Raw genomic sequence first — 20,119 nt, 5'->3', positions numbered from 1 at the left:
CGCGAGACACCGAGAGCGGAATAGAGCGAAGTTGCTCGTCGGAGGCAGCGGACACGGCAAGGTGCGTCTCGGATCCCCGCGTCGCGACTCCACGGTGTTACGCGAGTCGACTCCCGTCGTCGTCGTCGGTGTCGCCCCCGCTTCCCCGGCCAGTCTTCGCGCGTCCTCAGGATGCCGTTCATATCCAAGGACTGGCGCAGTCCGGGCGAGGAATGGGTGAAGACGGTCGAGGGCTGGGAAAAGAAAAAGATCCTCGAGTGCGCCAACAACAAAACCCTCTCGCTTCTTCTACGGTGAGTCGCTCTTTCTCTCTCTCTATCTTTCCCCATCTCTGTTCCTCTCTTGCTTCTCTACGTCGCCGTTCTTTGTTCGTTTCGCGGCCTACAACTTCGACACAGCTGTTACTGCGTTTACATCGATCCGATTGACAGCTCCGTTTGTTTACATGCGAGCGCGAGCATTCTCGCGCTGACTGACCGACTCGATTTGCTACGCAGATTATTGCGTCGATTCAAGACGACGAGCGTATAAACATGACGGATATTGTTATTCGGCAATGGTCGAACTTGGACGAGGATCGAAATCTCTTTGTGACTGCTAGACACATAACGCGTCCCGACTCTTCTCCCGTTTGTTCGAAACGCACCATAACAGCCTTATCATTAATGCCATCGCTAGATATATATGTAAAATTTAATATGATATATATATATATATATATATATATACTTTTTAAAATTAATTTATTTATTTATATTCGATATTTTACGATGCCGTACGGGATCGTTCCGATTTACTTTTATTTTTAATTTATCTTCGATCACGAGGATGACGAACAGTATCCTTGTGGCGAGTCGATCCTCGCTCATCTTCCGGCATGACCCGTGGGTGATACCATGTTCCTCGAATAGCTCACGCGATTCGTAACTCGGGTGATTTTCAAGATTGTGTGCGAAATAACACGTAATATCATTTCAAACTGATATACAATAACGTAATACGTAATATGTGATGCAAAAATGGTTTATCCTTTTCATTTGTGATGAAAAGAATGCTAGAAATATATATGTATAAACGCGAGTCGAGTCGATTCAAAGTTTTCGATTCATTTTGAGTCAGTCCCGTATGATTCGAGTAAATATTAAAAAATAAAACATCAATAAAATAATATCGGAAGATATCGTTAAATATAGAATATCGCTATCTTGAGGGAATGAAAAATGTAGGAAAGTGTGGAAGGCATAACAAAGAGATAGGGAAAAGACAAGCCTATTGTATATTATCAGCATGTAGCTACATATATATATATATATATATATATATATATATATATATCCCTATACTCATTTTAAATTATTACTACATTTTAAATTATGGTTCTTGAGATTGATACGATTGAGGTTCAAATTGATTATTCACCGATGCTTCAACACGGTTTGTGGGTGATACCATTTCTAGCATCACGTTAACATAGATATGATTTTTATATTTCTCTCTCTTTCCATGTTTTAATTAAAAAGCTTTAAATACCTTACTAAATAATCTATTAAAATATATTACTAAAATATTCAAAATTCACTAGTCGAAACTGTTTAATTCAAAGGCAAAATACGAGTAATTTCGTCAATTAAGTTTGACATTTGTAATTTGTGATGGTAATAAATATGTAAACCTGTTTCTCTTTAATATACTGCAAATTGTGTTACTTTGACGCGCAAAAAATCACGCATGTTCAAAGGTTTATTCGTATCGAAATCTATTCACGTTTACGTTTAGATTTTTATCGACGCGGTCGACCTGAACGCTTTGTGTTCAAATCGAAAATCACGAGAATAATTGATTATACATGTAAGATATAAGAAACGATTATACATATAAGATAGAAGAAGAGAATCTATTATTTTTTCTTTTTTCAATCTACTCTATAGCGTGAATAATGTGTGTCTCACGAAAGTGAGATCACACCCACGGATTTCCTGACATTCGGTTTCTTAAGAATTAAGTGCTAATAAAAGTATCGACGTTGTTAGTTGTTGGCTCTGCGCAAAGGGAATTATTTTTCTCCGAGGGAGAATGACTCCATTTATTGACATCTATAATAAAAGCTAATATATCTTCATTAAACTCCATTATTTTTCTAAGATATAACTTATATAACTTTGATAAGAATAATATAATATGCCCTATGGATTTAACAGTATAATCTTCGAAAATAATGTAAAAAGGAAAAATTTATAATCAAAATATATATTCACAAATAAATGTTTTTTAAATTTAAGAATCTAGAATTCTTTAAAAATTAATTTAACCCAAATATAAGATGTGAAAAAAATATATAAATAAAAATTTATTTTCTTTTGAAGCAAAAAGAAATATTGATTTCATATATGAGAGTTTGATTAATAATAGGTTGATTATAATGCATTTCTATTTTATTTCTTCGACTTTCCAAAAGTGCACTGAGAGAATTTTCTCTTAAAATTTACCCTGAAAATCACGGTAATCGTGGGACATTATAGTAATTTTACTAAACTGCATAGAGTAAAATTAATGAAACATATTTTACATTTTATTATAATAGATATTATTATTTTTATTGTGATAAATATTAATCAGAGAAAGAAGAGATTCTCATAAAATTCTTTCCATACTATATTGTCCAACGATTACCATGATTTTTAGGGTAAATTCTAAGAGAAAATTCTCTCTAAATGCGCGTAAATGTAACTTGCAAAAATATATTCCTTTTCCGAGAAGGAAATAATTTTTAACATTTATTAAAAATTTCAGTAATTATTTAGAAATTGATTAACATATATATCATGCATCGCTATAAATTGCATCCAACAATATGATTTTTTATTTCGAAATTAATGTAACAGACATTTCCGGCTATCTCTTTACAACTGGTCTCTCTAATGATTTAGGATTTTCTCTGTACTAATGATTTAGGCTTTCGGAGATTAAATCGTAATTATTTCTCGATATTTATCGAAGACTTATTGACGGATTGCGCGTCCTCGAGGTGACCGCCGGTCACGATTTCTTCCACCGGATATTAAGCCCATTGTGCTCGTTGCACCAGTTGTGTTTGTGACCGTGACAGACTTAGATAATTAGAATCGCGGTGCATCAAGTTGGCGAACGCGCTGTCAAAGAACGCAGTGCGGTTCTTTGTCTCCGCAACATGTGCATTTGCAAACAGCTGTACCGCGTAAACATACTCCCTCGTGCGCAACTTATTATGCCTCGTAAATATTCTTCGCTGTTGGCGAATCAACCAAACGCGATCTTATTAGTGAGCAATATAATAAAGATTGCTTGTTACTTGAAAAAAAAATTCTACTCGTAAATTTAGTATTTTTTATTTAGAGAATAATCCAAGTCGTAATCAAATTATTTATAGAAATGATTGTAATTTATAACGGATAAAAGTTTGTGCTGTATTATTTTCATTAATTCACATGCGTTATTATTACGTATTTATACATTGTACAGTTAATTAAAGCCTTTTATTAAAAGATAACTTTCTATATCTCTGAAGCATGACTGATTTCTGAATCGCATTTGATAAAAAGTTTCTCTTCTCTGCGATGAGAAACGAAAGATCTTAAATTATCTGTTTTATGTCGGATTTATAATAGCGTACTGAATGTCAATCGGTTCGCAATGAATCTTGAAACAAACTTGATAATTGTTTTATATTATTGCTTTCATATCGACGTTAGCTTTAGACAATAGTCTTGTCTATAAAATAAAATTACTTCTTTATTCCAAACCTGATAATTAGTCTACTGCAAATTTAATCGATACACACACCAACGTGACGTTTAGTTTGCGATTTAATTGGAACTTAACTCTAACTTCAAATAATCGATAATTATTATATAACACATACGACATATGAGAAATTAATTAATTTGCGGAAATGAATGCAAAAACTTTACAGTTACGTAATTTCTAGAGATTATGCAACATATAATATATATGCATTTAAATAAGAAAATAATTGGATAATAAAATAAAATAAATAACATTTACTTGTTAAAAAAATACGTCCGTTAAAAATGTGATACTCAATTATTTCTTTAAGTATCTCATACTTTTGACGATTACAAAGTATGTATTTATTTATATATTCATTCACATATTTATTTATTTATTTTTATTAATTAATATCTAAATAAATGCACAATGTGCGAAACGGACTTTTATACGAAACTTTTTTAGTTACATATATGTTGCGTATTTATTTCTCTCTCTCTCTCTCTCTCCATTAAGATCGTCGCCAGAAATTAGCAAGCATTTCTCGTCGCCTTGTTTGAAGTATTTATTTTACAAGTGGTGCAAATCTCGCACTGCGTGCCCCTTGCGTTTCCAATTAACGGTGCGTGCGTGCGTGCATCCGGATTTTTTACAGACATAAAAATCTTGAACGTATACATACATGCAATATGCAACATGCTTTCGTATTTTTTTATTAGCACACAGTGCATGATGTTGTATATATTCTCAAAAGTCATATTTATTCGTACGTAATATTTCTGCTCTACTAACGTTATATACGTTATACGTTTTATTTTTAAAATAAATATATAAAATGTATATTTATATAAAATGTATAAATTAAATATAATATCTCTTGCAGTATTACAGTATTAAAATATTCTGCATAATACTTAATTGCAAATTTTCTTGACAATAAAGTATGCCATATAAAAATTACTTTGTAGATTATTATACTAACAGAAACATTTAGAGACATAAATGACGTAATAAAACAGAATATTGCAGTTTTAACAAACATATTTAAAAATTCTTATGTAGTTGACAGTTGACAGCGTATCCGTATTTTTAATTTTTTTGAGGGGGTACGCGTTGTATAAAAATATTAATAATTAATCAAATTAATGAATAAAAATTAATATTTTTTTATTTATATCTGTGAGATATTTGAGAGTTTTTTAGGAGGGAATTATCAACGATCATATACGAAGCTCTCGCGTTGTTGCACACGAAAGTTTCGTCAGGGCGCTCGACTCTTCGTTGCGCTTTCTCGCACTCGTCGAAAAAAACTGACTCGTTTATTCCTTTCCTTCACGCTGGATGAAGACGAGTTAATATGGGAATCAAAGCTAACCAAGTTTCTCAGAAATTTAGATTGGAAATATCGCTAATAAACGAAAATTTCAATTGGGAATTTATATTATATCTGAGCTAACGTTATCTTCGTCTAAAGAATAATTCGTTAAACAAAATCAGATTTTAATGTGAAGATAATTTTAATATTAATTTTATAAACGAGAAAGAGGGAGAGATAATTATTCATCTCTTATTTTAGTACATAATAATACAGATTTTTAAATTTATTGTTCTTTTTTTATCGCAGACTGCTTGTCTTTTTATTTATGGATCTTTAGATAAGTCTTGGAAGTAATTTTTCCTTGACAAAAGTTTATTTATGGGAACGTTATCTTCTCCAATAACTTTATGACATCCAATATCTCGGTAACTAACAATAAATCTTAATGTTCTGAACAAAATAAAGCTTAAAGTCAAAATAACGCTTGTTTGTTCCTACCTCTCAAAAAATCAATTTTACAAAGAACCTTTATTTTGAATCGTTTATAATATTGATTTTTTGATATTTTTTAGTTAGTATATTTTTTGGTAAAGTTAGTTTCAAGTTTATGTAAAATCCGACATAAAACGAAGGGATTTTCAATTTGCTATGCAAATTTTTATATACAAGTTAATAAAAGTTGAAATAATCTCTTTTATAGAGAAATAGAATATGACAGGTACATTTCTCGTTTCGCGTTAAAGCATGTTGCAAGAATCATGAGACATTATCGTCGACAGAACTGTGAATCTCTTCGGATTCGCAGAGAGGTCCTATCCGCGCCGAGATTATTAGGCATCCTTGAACGAACCGGGGCAAATTCTTAAAATGGGGAAATACTGGCGCGAGTCTTGCCGAGACGGAAGTGGGTCGTGACCTAGCTAGTAACGTGACCTGCACCAATTCGCAATACCGTTCGCAGTGCTCTACCCACGCAGCCTTGATAAATTCGGTTAGACAGCAGCCTTTTCCTGTGTTTCCTCGTCGAAGCTGTCGACGGCGATATATCTACGTTGCTCTTACGTGGTAACCGACAAAGAAAACTCGGAAAATGATACAGCGCGGAGAAAGCGTATTTTATTATATCTATGCGTTTTTTTTTTTTTTTTTAATCTTTACGCGCTTAATAGAAGACTTAATCGGCCGATCATATCGAAATTCTTGCGTTTTGCGTGATTGAGCGGAACAAACGTTCGTAAACATGTTTCGTAATAAATAAAGACTTAAGTTGCGAGAAAATCTTCATCAAAAAAAATTGATATGAGATTTTTAATTTTACATTTTATGTAGAAAAAAAATATCGTCAATTATGTTGCGCGTAAAATCATATCGACAGTATATTGGCAAAGATATTCTAAATGAAAGAAAAACATAATTGCTATGATTATTAATTATTATGTGGCTCATTATAGTTGAAAGAGTAGCAAGATTTTTATTTCGAGAGAATTCAACACAATTTTTGGCCTAGAAATAAATAGGTTCTATAAATATTATATCTTACATATTCTCTAATATACCTGGTTTTGAAAGTATGTGAACTCTGGGCGTGTTTAAAGCTTAATTAGAATTCTTAACTTCGAGTAACGTAATCACAATGGAAAACTAATTTTACTTACTCATTTTACTTTCATTATGCTACAAATAAGAATGCGGAAAAGTTGTGAACGAGAAACGAGCCACTTCTTCTACCTGAACCTCGTGAAAGAGATTAATTTATTAAATTTAAAAGTATATTTATAAAAAAATATATATATATCTAGGATCTAGGATCGACATCGACCTCGTTGGTGAGGATTAATAAATTTCTTTTTTGTCGTTATATATTATCGCGCATATACACGTATAATGATTCTGATATAGTTAGAGAAAATGGCTGGAAAGTATACAGATTGCGTGAGGAAGGATTTAAAAGCCGGTTTTCTCCGTTTCCCTCGTTGGTTTTAAGTTTTAACATACGCTCGATGCGTCCATTATTTCAACGATTCAACCGTATATTCGTCCTACGCGAGTTTTCCTAGCTTGGACGGGATTAGACGCGCCACGAAACGGTCGGTGAACCCGATGCAAGTAAAAGTTTCGTGTCCCGACCGATCTCTGACACTCTCTATTCAATATATTCGCATTAATTATTCGCGCGATTTATGCGATACCGCACTGTATTGCATTGTATATTATTAGTTTCGTGCAGGATTATCTCATGAAAAAAATCACCGTTTTATTATATATTCGCCTTTATCGCGTCCAGCTAACACTTGAGATTGGTGAATGGTCGTCACGAAATCCTACGTTGCTTATATAAGAAAAAATGTTGAGTATAACAAAGTTTGATAAAGCTATGATTAAAGTAAAATATTAAAGTATTAAAAAACATATGTATATTAAAAGAAAATAAAATAGCAAGTGATAAATTTTTGATCTGTTAAATATCGATTAAATAATAATATTTAGATGTTTTAAAAAAGAGAAGAAAATGGATCAAATTAATTGTAAATTTTGTTATAATTGTAAAGATGTATCTTATATATTTGATTTATATGGACTAGTGGAAGTTTTTTTTTTTATTTTATGTAAGCAGATCGATTTTTTGATCGATTATAGGTAGCTATGGAATTTTCGAATTTCTAATTATGCGAAAATCATAATTTGCAAAAATAATCTTGTTTTTCTTACTCCGTAATAAAGAATTTATCAGGCAATCGATAACGGTGGCTATATCTGTATTTCGATCCAAATCCAAATACAGTTTTATTCGCAAATCTTTTTAGCTATTCATTTCGCGTACCGAATTCCGTCGCAGAAAGTCTCCGCATCGCTATAAACCTATTTTTTCGATGTTCTCATGTTGGATCCCTTTAAAATCTGTTTCTGCCTCCTCAAACATTTTTATTGGGATCTAACTCGACCGTTTTATATACCGCAGAGCTAATGGAGCAAGATGCTTAGGGTGCTGAGAATGCACTTGCGTTATATATCAATCTCTACATTGTACAAAGAGAACTAAAATAAACCACCAATGTTGTTCTTCTGCGACTCGGAGATAGAAAGAGAAATGAAGAAACAGCGACTATAGAACTTTCCAACCCACATTTACCTTCCATCAACGTATATTTTTTATAACTTTGAAACTATGTCACTTCACAACTAATAATCAGACTAATAACTAGATTAGTTATTTTTGTACATTATAAATACTATTGTTGTAATAACATTTAATGAATAATATTTAACGCGATGTGCTTTTGGATTATCAGCTGTTAGAGTAGCATATTTTTTCTGAAATTATAAATTAAAATATGTGCACGAAAATTTTTATTTTTTATGATTTATAGGTCGAAAACTATATATTTTAATATTTGACGAATATCGATGTTTTTTTTTAATCTAGTGAACTCTATAGAAAAATCTGTTATTGAAGTTCAACTTGGACAATAAACTTGGACATGCGCGATATGACGTCAAATTATATATTTCGATATAAAACATGTTTGTCCTTCTATATCTTCAAGCCATAAAACATTGGCTTGACATTGAGTGGTCTAGTCAAGGTATCGATATTGAACATTGCCGGGAGATTTTCCGCTTTTACGGTTCTTTATTCACCGCACGCGTACATACGCGTCTCTACAATAACTTGCCTGTCGTAATGAACGTTATAAATAGTTACATAATCCTACAAATTAATGACATGAGATATCTTCTCGCCCTCCCCTTCCTTTCTCTTTTTCTCTCTCTCTTTGTCTGTCTCTATCTCTGTCTCTACATCATATTAGCATAAGCCTAAGGTCTCCTACGAACGATTTGACGACCTTAAAGGCCTCATTAAGTTTGTAATTTAAAAGGACAAGGGCGCATCCCGATCGATATTAAAATCGACAATATTTTCATGCACTCTGTCATTTTCTCATTTTCATGCGAAAAAGTCACAAATATATACATACGTCGCACACGAGGCTGTTGCACGTGCGAATATATGCGCGAGTTAACGTCGCAAGGTCACATCGTTGCGTCCCTATAATAGAACGTCGTCATTACTTGGATAGACAGAATAAATCATAAGTGCGACGAGGAAAATGCGAACAAAGTTGTACTACATTTCTAGATGTGTCAAAAAAAAAAAATTATTTTAGATATCTCATGTAAAACACTAGGCTTTAAAACCTATAAGAATTGGAAATAACAATGATATAAGCCTATTAGATCTAATAATATTGGAATAATAATTGGCTAAAAATTGTTGTAAACAGTCGAGGCAGTCAGTTTAATATTGCGCCTTTCTTTAGAATTGATTCCATTTCTTAAAATTCCTGTCACAAATCTGAAGAAGAAATCTGATATATCTCGCAGATTCGATATGACATTTATCGGATTATCCAAATCTCTGCAATTTGTGGATCGAAAATTTCAAAGATCTGAAAAGAGAATCGCGTTTCTACATGCAAGTACTGTTGCAGCTCATGCATGAATAATCGCGAAGGAGAAATCGAAAAAGATCATTATATTCAGTGAAATTTGTATCTATCTTCGTATCCCTTTTAATGGATTTATAAACGATAGGATTTTAAATAAGTATCGATCGCGCTTGGATATGCTTTGAAAACTTACTTGACTTATATTAATTGTAAGATTAGCAAGAGATGATGACCGCGTTTCGCGACTCTCGATAATACTTTGTGCGAATATTAATCTACGTTTTAAAAGCGAAGGATAAATCTCGTGTATATATCGACTCGAAACTTCTTACTTATAAATAGAATTCGTTGTAATCTGGTAACAATTAAATAACCGATGTCGCGTCTATTATGAGACTATGGAGTCATCCCGCGGTTCATGATAATATGCGTTGTCTAATGTGATTTATGCAATTCTAATGCACCACCTTTTTTGCTTCCTCCTTCTTATCGTGTCGCGACTGACATGAAAGGGTTATTGTCGTCGATGAAAGTAGTTGTTAATGTCCACTTGCGAAGTGTGTCTGCGTTGATTATGATCGGCGTGTTATATTATGGTCTCTGTTAAAGGTACCACTGTCGAGACGGATTTGTCGTGGTCTTTAACTGATTATACCGTGATTATACGAACACCTACGCGTGTTTTTTGTCTTTTTTTTTCGTCAGATAAAAGCTCGATAATAATATCAATAATTCACAATGACTTAGCGGATATATAAACCCTGATCAATTTTCTTGCGCTATGGATTCAGACTAAAAGTTCATTATTTGTTGCAAATAAAAATTATACGTAATAATTTTTTATCTGAATATTTCTTATATATTAGACACTTAAAAATCAATTTGCAATATTCGAAATTTATAAAACTTAAATTCTATCAATTGTCATGTTCGAATAAAAATAGTCTCGAAATATCGATTTCTTTTTAAAAGACTAGAATTGATATTATCATATTAAAGATTGATAATTATTACAGGTATTATGTTATTATAAATTAGAGAATCCAAAATATTTTAATATTCTTTCGTATATTTTACATATACTTTTTCTCTATTACTTTTCCATTTTCCATACAAAGTTTCGTATGGAAAAATTATAAGAAAACTAATGTAAATCCCACGGAATTGTTTCGTGAACAATATTAGCTTTCCGATTCGAAGCTAACTTTGTCGCGAGATGTAGCAGCCACGAAGTCCGCTGAAACCGGTCGCGGTGTATTATGCCATAATTGGGATATCGTATATTAGTGTCTCTATAGCGTTCCGCAGAAAGTATCTACAGCGCGCACTTCTATTCGATATAATACAAATCATACGTTTAATTTAAGGAACTGGCCGAACGAGATTTATATTTAGAAGTATTTATATTTATATATACACAATATATTATGTTCACAGCGTCATTATAATATATGAGGAGAAAAAACTAGAATGTTAAATGTTTTAATATAAAAAATATATATAAACGAAAAAAGATCAATACTAAAAAATTGCATATTTTTGCATTTATTTTGAAACTATGATTGAATCGAATAGAAAGTAAAGAAAAAAATTTTCATATATTTCTTTATGTGCTTTACTTACGTAATATTTTTTTTTTACACAGACTGTCATTAAATTATAGTATTGACATAAACTGCGTCTCAACCGAGTTTTCGTCATTATATTTTATATTATAAAATAAGAGAAAAATAGAATGATATGTAACAATGTAAAATATTGTAAGCACATCTATATATGTAGCCTATTTTTATAACTAGAAAAATTCTGTTTTTATTTCTTTTCGTTTTAATAAATTTAAATTTTCTGAAATTTCAATAAATTGTATTATATGTTACATCTAAAGCGCGTTTATTTCATATCATTTTCTTTTCTTACAGCGGCGAGAAAGATGCCGGCGACAAGAAAGAGAAAGATAAGAAGAAAGGTGAGTAGTCTATATTGAAACTTAACGATTCGGGCCAATCTTTGTTAGCTACAATTATAAATCCAAGTTTATTACAAACTTGTATTTTTTGTATCATTTTACTTTAATATCAATAATTCGAGTCAGCTGTCAGACACTTCGGTCAAGTAATTTTGACGATGTCAACCAATGAAGGGGGAAAGGGGGCGAAAGAAGGGGGAGCATTCTTATTGTTAGTAAAACAATGCTAACGCAGGAGGATCCTTGACTGACAAACATATTTTTTAAATTTCAGAAAACGCCGTCCAACCACATTGTCACATCACACTGAAGTGTACACGCGAGGTGAGTGACTCCTTCCGGCCCGGTCTTAATTTAGACCCAACCTTGTGCAAGAGGAAAGAGACTGAGATTTGCTCGATAGAGACATGTTAAGTGCGGCGAGAAAGAAATGAAGAAAAAAAAAAAACAAAAGAGACATACCAGTAACAAACTGTCGACAGCTCTTGCATCTCCTATACTTAGACATCATAGTGAGAGCAGGATCGTTATACATACCTAAATTTACAGATCGCCGGCTTCAATGGCCTGAGTGATGCCTTGAAGAGGCTGGATTTCCTGTCCGCCGTACACGATTGCCGTCGATTTAATTATATCGTCCGTCTCCTGGATCTTCTGGTCAGTCATAGGATGGGCGGTCTCAGTGGATGCGCTCAGAGAGTACTCTTCAACATGCTCGAAGAAGTAGCCCTGGAAGGTAAAAGGATTTCGTTAGTCTTTAGATGAATCCATCGCGAAAAATTGTTAAGCGATTCCGCGGATACACTTTTCCCGAAAGAGGACAGATCAGGACTACTCATGCTAAACTGACCTCTGATCTGATTATTTGCAGTGTCACTGTCGCAACAACAGACGGGAAGACTGCGGCGCCTCATAGAGAGAGTTCGGGCCTTCAGTGCCGGTTGCTGCTGGGGCGGCAGACCTCTGGGTTCCATTATCCTATGGGAAAAGCATAAGGCAGCCTTAGAAAGAATCTTGCAGATCGCCTCATCTATTACCATCACTCAGGTAATGTATTCAAAAGTTAACAGTTAATAATTTAACACTTACAAGGAGCAATTCAGGATCGTAACGAATGAGCCGTTGCAGCCGGACGAGCAACAGCAACCTCAGTGGTCGGACCTGCCACCCGAGTGCCGACGAGAGGTCCTCTTACGCCTGAGCGATCCGCGGGATATCGAAGCCTCGTCCGAGGCCTGCGAGCACCTCGCTGTTTTGGCGCAGGAGCAGAGAATCTGGCGCGAGCTCGCCCAGTATCATTTCACGCCGCAGCAGATCGCTACTACCACACAAAACAACCCTGGAAAAGACTGGAAGACTATATTCACTATCGCCCGAAGGTTAAAATACATACATATCTTCTATCTCATTAATACATACATATCTTCTACGAGCCGAGGATCAATTTAATATTCTAGAAGTTTATGTTTATCAATACTGTACGCATTTCGTCTGTTTTGTCCAGGTCGTTCGGATTGCGGGAGGAGTACGCCGAAATGATACAGTTATGTCGCAATTGTCGTTGTTTGTTTTGGCGATCGCTTGGTCATCCTTGTATCGCGGATCAGGATCCGGCGTTTCAAGAAAAGCTGGCGGACGTCGATCAAGCGTCCCTCCACGTACCGATTCCTCCGCAGACTTTCCTAAAATTCTTCTCGCTGTGAAAGCTTTCGCGATACGATTGTATTGTAAGAATGCACGGAATGTATGTAGAGTGTACGCGCAGAGAAAGAGCGGAAGCTATGATGTAACCGCTATTGCGAATGTTTGAGAGAAAGAGAGATTCTAATGTTATCTTCTGAAAAATATATATTTAATTCGAGATACTCTCAATACGTATACGCTATATGAGTCCGAAAGATGGAGATCGATATTAGGAATAGAAGTCTTTTTTGAGAAGTTTTGATATCGATTCTGCTTTAACAAATATCTTTAATTAGAGGCCTACTTTTGTCTGATTCGTGAATGTTTAAAGAACTGATAAGCCGCCCAGAGCCAGAAAAATACAAACGTTACACAATACACAGATCGTTATCTTTTAAAGTTAAAGTTTATTTGCTCCTTAATTAGTGATTCACTCAGATATTGTGTCATGGGAAAATCGATTCTAAACTCTCTCTCTTTTTAGGGCCACATAAGTAATATTTCCTACTATTGATTTTTCCATCTTGCCTCATTTTGTATCTTGATCGAGTGATTGGTACTTTCTGGTCAATGGAATCTTCGATATACAAGATTCCCGATCTGCTTTTCTTTGCTTTGAGATTCCTACGGCGTGGATACGCATTCTAAGAACGATAAGGGAAGGTTTTTCCATTATCCTTCGAGTTACGGTTGTAGAAAATAGGCACTAGTCGTATAATTGTTTGCGGTAAGAAAAAAAAAGTCACGCGCGTCTCTTCATGAAAATCGCATAAGGATTTTATCGATTTACGCTGACAAGCTTTCGGTGTTCGAAGCGGACAAACGACTACGTGTGATTTTGCGGTAGCACTTTTTGAGCTCCACTGATTTTCGCTGATAATATCAGCGAATAATCGATTGATAATACCTGTCTTTATCGATTTAAACGATATTTGTTATGCTAACAAAATGTATTTCGAAGCACATATATATTTGACGTTTTGCAGCGCGAAAAAGACATTCTCCATTTTGACACAAAGTGTTATTTGGAACAAGCTCAATTCCAATTAAAATAGAAATTTAATTTTCTCATAGTTGCATTTTTGTGCGAATTATAAAAATATTGAAAAAAATAGATTGTTTTTTTCTATAAAATATCAATGAAGACAATCTATTCGAAGAATATTTTCTTCCTCGGTCGTTACAGAATTATTTTGCCAATAGTGCACACGGAATATGAATGAAAAAAAGCTGTTATATCGTATATGTAAGCGCGTGTTTAAAATACGATGTAACGGAGAAACACATCTATTTCTTAGACGAACGTATTTTTGGTGCTATTTGCAGCTCTATTGCATTTTGAATTTACATTTTGAATTTACATTTAGATTATTTAAGCAATGTAAATTTTTATTTTCGTATATTGTCCAATCCATTGTAGATTATTTATCGCGCTATTTATCGCTATTTATAATCATTGCGCGCGTCGACTTTTATTTTACCAGAATGTATAGACTTTACTATTTTTGTGCAATATTCTTATGTATTGTATTCTTTCCATATCTTTTTTTTTTTTTTATTTTGTAGCATTGTTTTACGATGCAGTAACGTGAAGTGTAACAATGTATTCGCAATTTTCGGCCAAGCTATCATAGAAAGATCCCAGGGATCTGTTCTGATCGTAGAACGATATCGCTATTGTGAGTTTCAAGAGAATATAGTTCAACAGTCGTCTGGATGTTGTGATGAAGATGTACATTAGGTAACTTACAAAGTACAAAATGTAATCGTCATTATCAATTGCGACCGCAGATAAATCGCGGAGTCCTGTCGTCGCCTATACAGGGTGTCATAGTCGAAGCAATACAGAGATATAACATATATTTGAACTTTCGCATTCTGTATGTTCGTTTTGAAAAAGATTCTATATTTATATATACATTATTTATCGCGTAAGTTTGTGCGCATACGTATTCGTTTAGCTGTAACGATAATGTGAATTTCTAAATCTAAAAAAAAGACCTAAGTTACGATATGATATGTAAGAAGAAAGAAGAAGAAATTATATACTATTACTAAAATCGGAAAACGGAAAATTATACTGCCAAAGCGGATGCTATTGCATTTACACGAATCGATACGTCGTTTGTGTAAATTTCCGTATAGCGACGAGACGTTTTTTTGATATTTGCTGTTTTATTATTAGCGAAAAACTTAAATTTACTGCATGACTTAAATATACTAACCTAGTCATTAAAGAGAGAATGACCAAAATCGCAGTTTGAGCGCAACATTAATTAATGTTTAATAAGCTCGATTTGAGAAAATTCTGGCAGCTCACACTGTGCGCATTAATTCAACGAACTGGTCTCTGTAAGATATACATATATAAAGCGATCCTATGATCAGAATTATTTTACTTACATAAGCAGATGTGTAGAATGGTGTTGTGCAAATGCTTCAAAATAAACTTTATTTAAATATATATATGTCCATGTAATTATTGGTTGAACTATATTACTTTTAAAGTATGTAACAAACATTTTAATTATAATATTTATTAAAAATATTTTCACGGATATCTTTACTTTTTTTAATTAAAAATTTCCTCATAAAAAAGCAAATAAATTAAATGCATATATTATTAAATTTGTTTTTGAATCAAGTATTTCTGAGAAAATAGTTATTTTTCAAATAAAATATCGATTGAATATTTTGCAATCATTGATTCAAGTTGCACGTGTTTCTCTATTAAATTACAACTAATTTCTAATAAAAGTTAATTCAAAGAAGTTGAAATAAGAAATTAATTTAATTTTTAGTCCATTATTTAAAAAAAACAGAAAATGTGTTCATACGTCATGTATTGCTCATATATAGTATATCGTATATTTATGCAATTAAAGCAAACCTAACATTATTCGATCTATTCTTCATAAAAAATTGTTTTTTTCATAAAATATTTTTAAGTATTTTTGTACTAATATATCAAAATAAATCATTTTTTATATTAATATACAAGAAAAGCATTTTTCGTATTATTATGACGAAAATTTTAGTAGCAGTTTTTTTCAACCTCCCTCAACGATGATATCGGATAAGTCCGATAACGAATTAAGCTTTAACGTTTTCTCATTCGCAAGATGTAATAAAGATATAAAAGAAATCGGTACACTTAACGCCTCGGCATTGCTTTTCGTTAATAATTTTGGTAGCGCTTTATAAATAACACTAAACTTTTTACTCTCCTTTATTTTCGCACCTTCAGTGTTCTCCATCTCGTTAATATTTGTTGGGTCAACATTGTCATCCGTACATACCCTCCATATGGATTTCTTCAATTGTCTCATGTCGATCTTCTTCGCCCTCAAGCAGTACTCGATGGATATTTTGTTAGCTAGTTTCGGCGCGGCGACTAGATTGTCGCCGATAAAGTTTTGGCTAGCTAACGCAACAGCATCCGCGTCTTCGAAGTTGCCATCGTTCCTACAATCGTCCCCGTCATCATAATCATTGCCGTCGTTCGCATCGGGACAATATTCCAATGTGTCGTTTGGATTGTTGTAATCGTATCTCTCGTTGTCCGACACATCCACGGCGGCCACCGCGTTAGCACCATCCTCTTTTCCATCGTTTGACGGTTTTAAACTCAATCTTGACATCAGGTAAAGCTTCATCACCTGCGCAACATCATAGTGCACGTCTTCCGGTAATATTAAGTCCTCTGTGTTCCATTCCGTCTTTGCAGTCTTGGCTTGTATTTTATTACTATGGCTCAGCGCAAACTTTGCATTAATCACATCGGAATTCTCATCGTACAACAGTTCGATCTGTCTTCTCTTTCGCAGCGGAGCTTGTTTGCAAGTTGCAATCACCTTGATGCCGACGGTGGCGTCAGCGGAAGGTTTCGCGAAATTTCGAAATTTCCAATGAGACGGTCCGGCCCAATGCAAATTCATGTTCGGCTGGACGAAGGAATATTCGAACGTGTTCGTCGCTGGTATCGGAACGTTGTGCACGTCCAGAATATTTTCTTCACGTCGATTTGCTGCCTCCTGGCGACATCCGTAAACATTATTGTCGTTGTCCTGCTGGAAGTCGAAGTAGTTCATTGGTTCAGGCAATGGATTATTACCGTCATCAAGTTCCACGCTCGCATCCAGATCGAATTGGAATCGATTACTCTGATTATGATCATTATGTTCCTCGGTCATATTCATCTCTTCCGATTCATCTTCCATGGACCAGTCGAGAAACTCGAAATTCGAGTACGACGCGCAAATCTCAAGATTCGAGAAGTCATCGATCAACGGTGTATTATATTTTATATCTGAATTATTTTGCGATTCGGATTCCTTCTCTAGAACGTCAACGAGGACATCCTTGTATAAATGCTGATAAAAACCGGAATTTGCATGATGCGGTAGCGTCGCCTGATACAACATATTGCTGGTTTGTGAATCTTCCTCGCCTATCATCATCAATATGGGTTTTATGGTTTCGATATTGCCTTTTAGAGCCTCTACGGTGTTAAAAATCTTCTGCTTGGCTTTCTTCTTCTTCTTCTTCCTTTTCTCCGCTGTGTTTGCTTCCGCGTTTTCAGCATCCTCCTCGTGCTCCTCCGCATTTCGCTCCGCATCATCGGCTGCTTGTTTATCCAATCCGCCTACTATCTTGAGTATTTGAGTATGCACGCTATCTACACGGAATCCGTAGATTTTGGTGCTTACATCCAAGGATGTGCTAGCCACTTGCAAATTCGACATATTTGCGTCCTGCTTCTTTATCATATATGTCATAAAATCGATCATTGCTAAACTAAACGCATTTTTAATATTGATTTTGTTCTCGGCGCTTAGTTTTATGCATTGAGTTATACTCTCGGCCATCTGAGGCGCCGGGATATTCGCCAAGAATCCCAGACCAAGAGAGTGTCTTCTGTTACTGGTATTAGTGAAAGCTAACGGCGATGTTGTAACAATCTCCCGTCGACGTGCGATACGTTCCGCTTCATCGTCATTTTCCGAGAGGACATTCGGTGTACTTTGGAAAGCAACAGATTTTCTCCGCAGCGGCGATGAAATCGTTGGATTTTGCTGCATCGCAGAATCTAGTCTCTTATTCATTATAGACTTAGAAGGCTCCATGTTGTTATAAAAAATTTATAACTTTATAGACTTATATCTTACGTATTGTTCTTCAAATTGACTTTGCGATCCTGGAAAAAAACACAAATACATATTTATTTTAATAAAAACAAAATAGAATTATTCTTATAGCATACATTTTTTTTAAATCTCCAGTTGAAAGTTCATACTTTCAGTCCATCTCGCGCATATACGATATCACATCAAACTGGAATATTATTTATAAATTATGTCTTATGTATACACTAAAGTCTAAAAAAAAGACAACTATAAACAAATATAACCAAATAAATATCAAAGGAGAAAAAATAAAAAATCAACAAAAAAGAAAACAAAAATAAAAAATAAACAAAACGACCATACATTTATAATGAATTTCTAGTTTTTACACAATCCTATTTTTTTTGTAATACAAGTCATATATAAAAATTATAGCTACAGAATAATAAGAATGATCTTTCTTTAAATTGTGTTATAAATGTTGCTCGTATAACATAAACTTATATTAATCAAAATGCGAGAAGAAACTAGAAGGTGTGAGAAAACAAATTCAAGTCTATAGATTGTATTGCTATACTATTCGACAAATAAAATATACATTGCACCATAATTACTCCGCTTGGTTTTTATTAATCTAATTATATATATTTGATCTATAATAAAATTATAATTATAACATAAATAATTTTAGTTAATACATTGAACGCCATAGATTTCAATGATAATTGGTGACAAGTTAATTAACATGTTTGTGCAACAAATAAATCATAATACTTTTAAATTTCTGAATAACTTTAACTTAATAATCTACTAAATGCCATTGCAATCACTGAGATAATATACGTTATTTTTATAATAATATAGAAAATTCTATTATATATCTTATAATTATATATTTTACATAGCAAAAGTTTCTGGTGTAAATGGCAAGCAATACAAAATTCCTTCAGTATTCAATGCGTGTTAAATCATAATAATTTTCATCTCCTAATGATCTTAGCTTAATACTGTAATGGTTAAACAGATAATTTTTTATTGATCTTATTAAGAAAAAAATTATGCTCCATTTTTGCAGCATAATTTTACAGTAAAATATATCTGTATTTTCTATAATAAAAATATTTTTACTCTAAAAATGAAACATGTTGGCCGTATTAATTATATACATATCTAAATATTACTTACTCCCCACTGTTTATAGCGTCGAAATTATTTGCTACCCTTTCGAGATCTCTCCTAATCAATCGTAAAAGAATATAATAACGCTGGAGTTGCTCGTGAGTTTTTTGCAAGACTTCCAAGGTACGTTTACTATCCTGAGTAGGCATCACGTATCTTATATATCTATGTAAGATATTTAAACATTTGAAATATAATCATTTACGTTTCTCTCTTTATTCCTCTACTCTCCTCTTATCCATTTGTTATTATCGCAAGACACAGAGACACAACACAACAAAAACTGCCCGACAAGAAAGGAATGCGGTTAAGATCACGTTCAAATATTTTATGAAGCGGTTAACGTATACACAAACGTCACAGCATGTGTTCCTAAAGATGGTAAATCTGCACCGAATAAATGAGGGTGAAAACCCATGCAGCGGAATAGCAGAACGCGGAACGAGAGCGCAACCAATCAGGAGCCGCTCCGCGTTTCCTTTACGCGAAATTGAATGTTCTGATTGGTTCCGCGTTCTGCTATTCCGCTGCATGGGTTCGGAAATCTACACGTGGGTAGAGCAGCCTTTGCCTGACCAATCAGGACGAAGATTCCTTCGCTCTGATTGGTCAATCGATCGCGTTGGAAGATATT

General features: G+C 33.8%; 2 protein-coding genes across 3 annotated transcripts; one reads left to right on the top strand and one right to left on the bottom strand.

Annotated features, from left to right (window-relative positions):
• Positions 1 to 35: 35 nt before the first annotated feature.
• On the top strand, positions 36 to 15,604 carry LOC145949138 (F-box only protein 32). The gene is made up of 7 exons (XM_083058968.1): positions 36 to 293; positions 11,451 to 11,497; positions 11,772 to 11,821; positions 12,047 to 12,233; positions 12,369 to 12,544; positions 12,626 to 12,876; positions 13,002 to 15,604. The coding sequence occupies exons 1-7, from the start codon at positions 172 to 174 to the stop codon at positions 13,198 to 13,200; spliced, it is 1,032 nt and encodes a 343-aa protein (XP_082915094.1). The 5' UTR covers positions 36 to 171; the 3' UTR covers positions 13,201 to 15,604.
• On the bottom strand, positions 14,673 to 19,821 carry LOC145949130 (condensin complex subunit 2-like). Of its 2 annotated transcripts, none has more exons than XM_083058900.1 (2): positions 19,492 to 19,821; positions 14,673 to 18,377 (listed from the first exon to the last, which is right to left on the bottom strand). In XM_083058900.1, the coding sequence occupies exon 2, from the start codon at positions 18,304 to 18,306 to the stop codon at positions 16,231 to 16,233; it is 2,076 nt and encodes a 691-aa protein (XP_082915026.1). In that variant the 5' UTR covers positions 18,307 to 18,377; positions 19,492 to 19,821; the 3' UTR covers positions 14,673 to 16,230. The 2 variants fall into 2 exon arrangements, with proteins under 2 accessions (XP_082915026.1, XP_082915027.1); XM_083058901.1 differs by lacking the exon at positions 19,492 to 19,821 and adding an exon at positions 18,444 to 18,504.
• Between the last annotated feature and the right edge of the window lie 298 nt (positions 19,822 to 20,119).

Source organism: Prenolepis imparis, unplaced genomic scaffold, assembly GCF_030444845.1.
Source record: "Prenolepis imparis isolate NDT839.2.m4 unplaced genomic scaffold, iyPreImpa1.0 SCAF_2, whole genome shotgun sequence".
Lineage (NCBI taxonomy): Eukaryota > Metazoa > Arthropoda > Insecta > Hymenoptera > Formicidae > Prenolepis > Prenolepis imparis.
The sequence above is the reverse complement of the archived record's forward strand: the minus strand, read 5'-3'. Positions and strand labels throughout refer to the sequence as shown.

What these genes read in the sequence shown, in the direction of transcription:
- LOC145949138 (XM_083058968.1), top strand. Translation starts at nt 172, where the DNA reads ATGCCGTTCATATCCAAGGACTGGCGCAGTCCGGGCGAGGAATGGGTG. An exon ending in AGAGAAAGATAAGAAGAAAG is followed by an intron (nt 11,498 to 11,771) that starts GTGAGTAGTCTA and finishes TTTAAATTTCAG; the next exon opens with AAAACGCCGTCCAACCACAT. An exon ending in CGAAGAAGTAGCCCTGGAAG is followed by an intron (nt 12,234 to 12,368) that starts GTAAAAGGATTT and finishes GATTATTTGCAG; the next exon opens with TGTCACTGTCGCAACAACAG.
- LOC145949130 (XM_083058900.1), bottom strand. Translation starts at nt 18,306, where the DNA reads ATGGAGCCTTCTAAGTCTATAATGAATAAGAGACTAGATTCTGCGATG.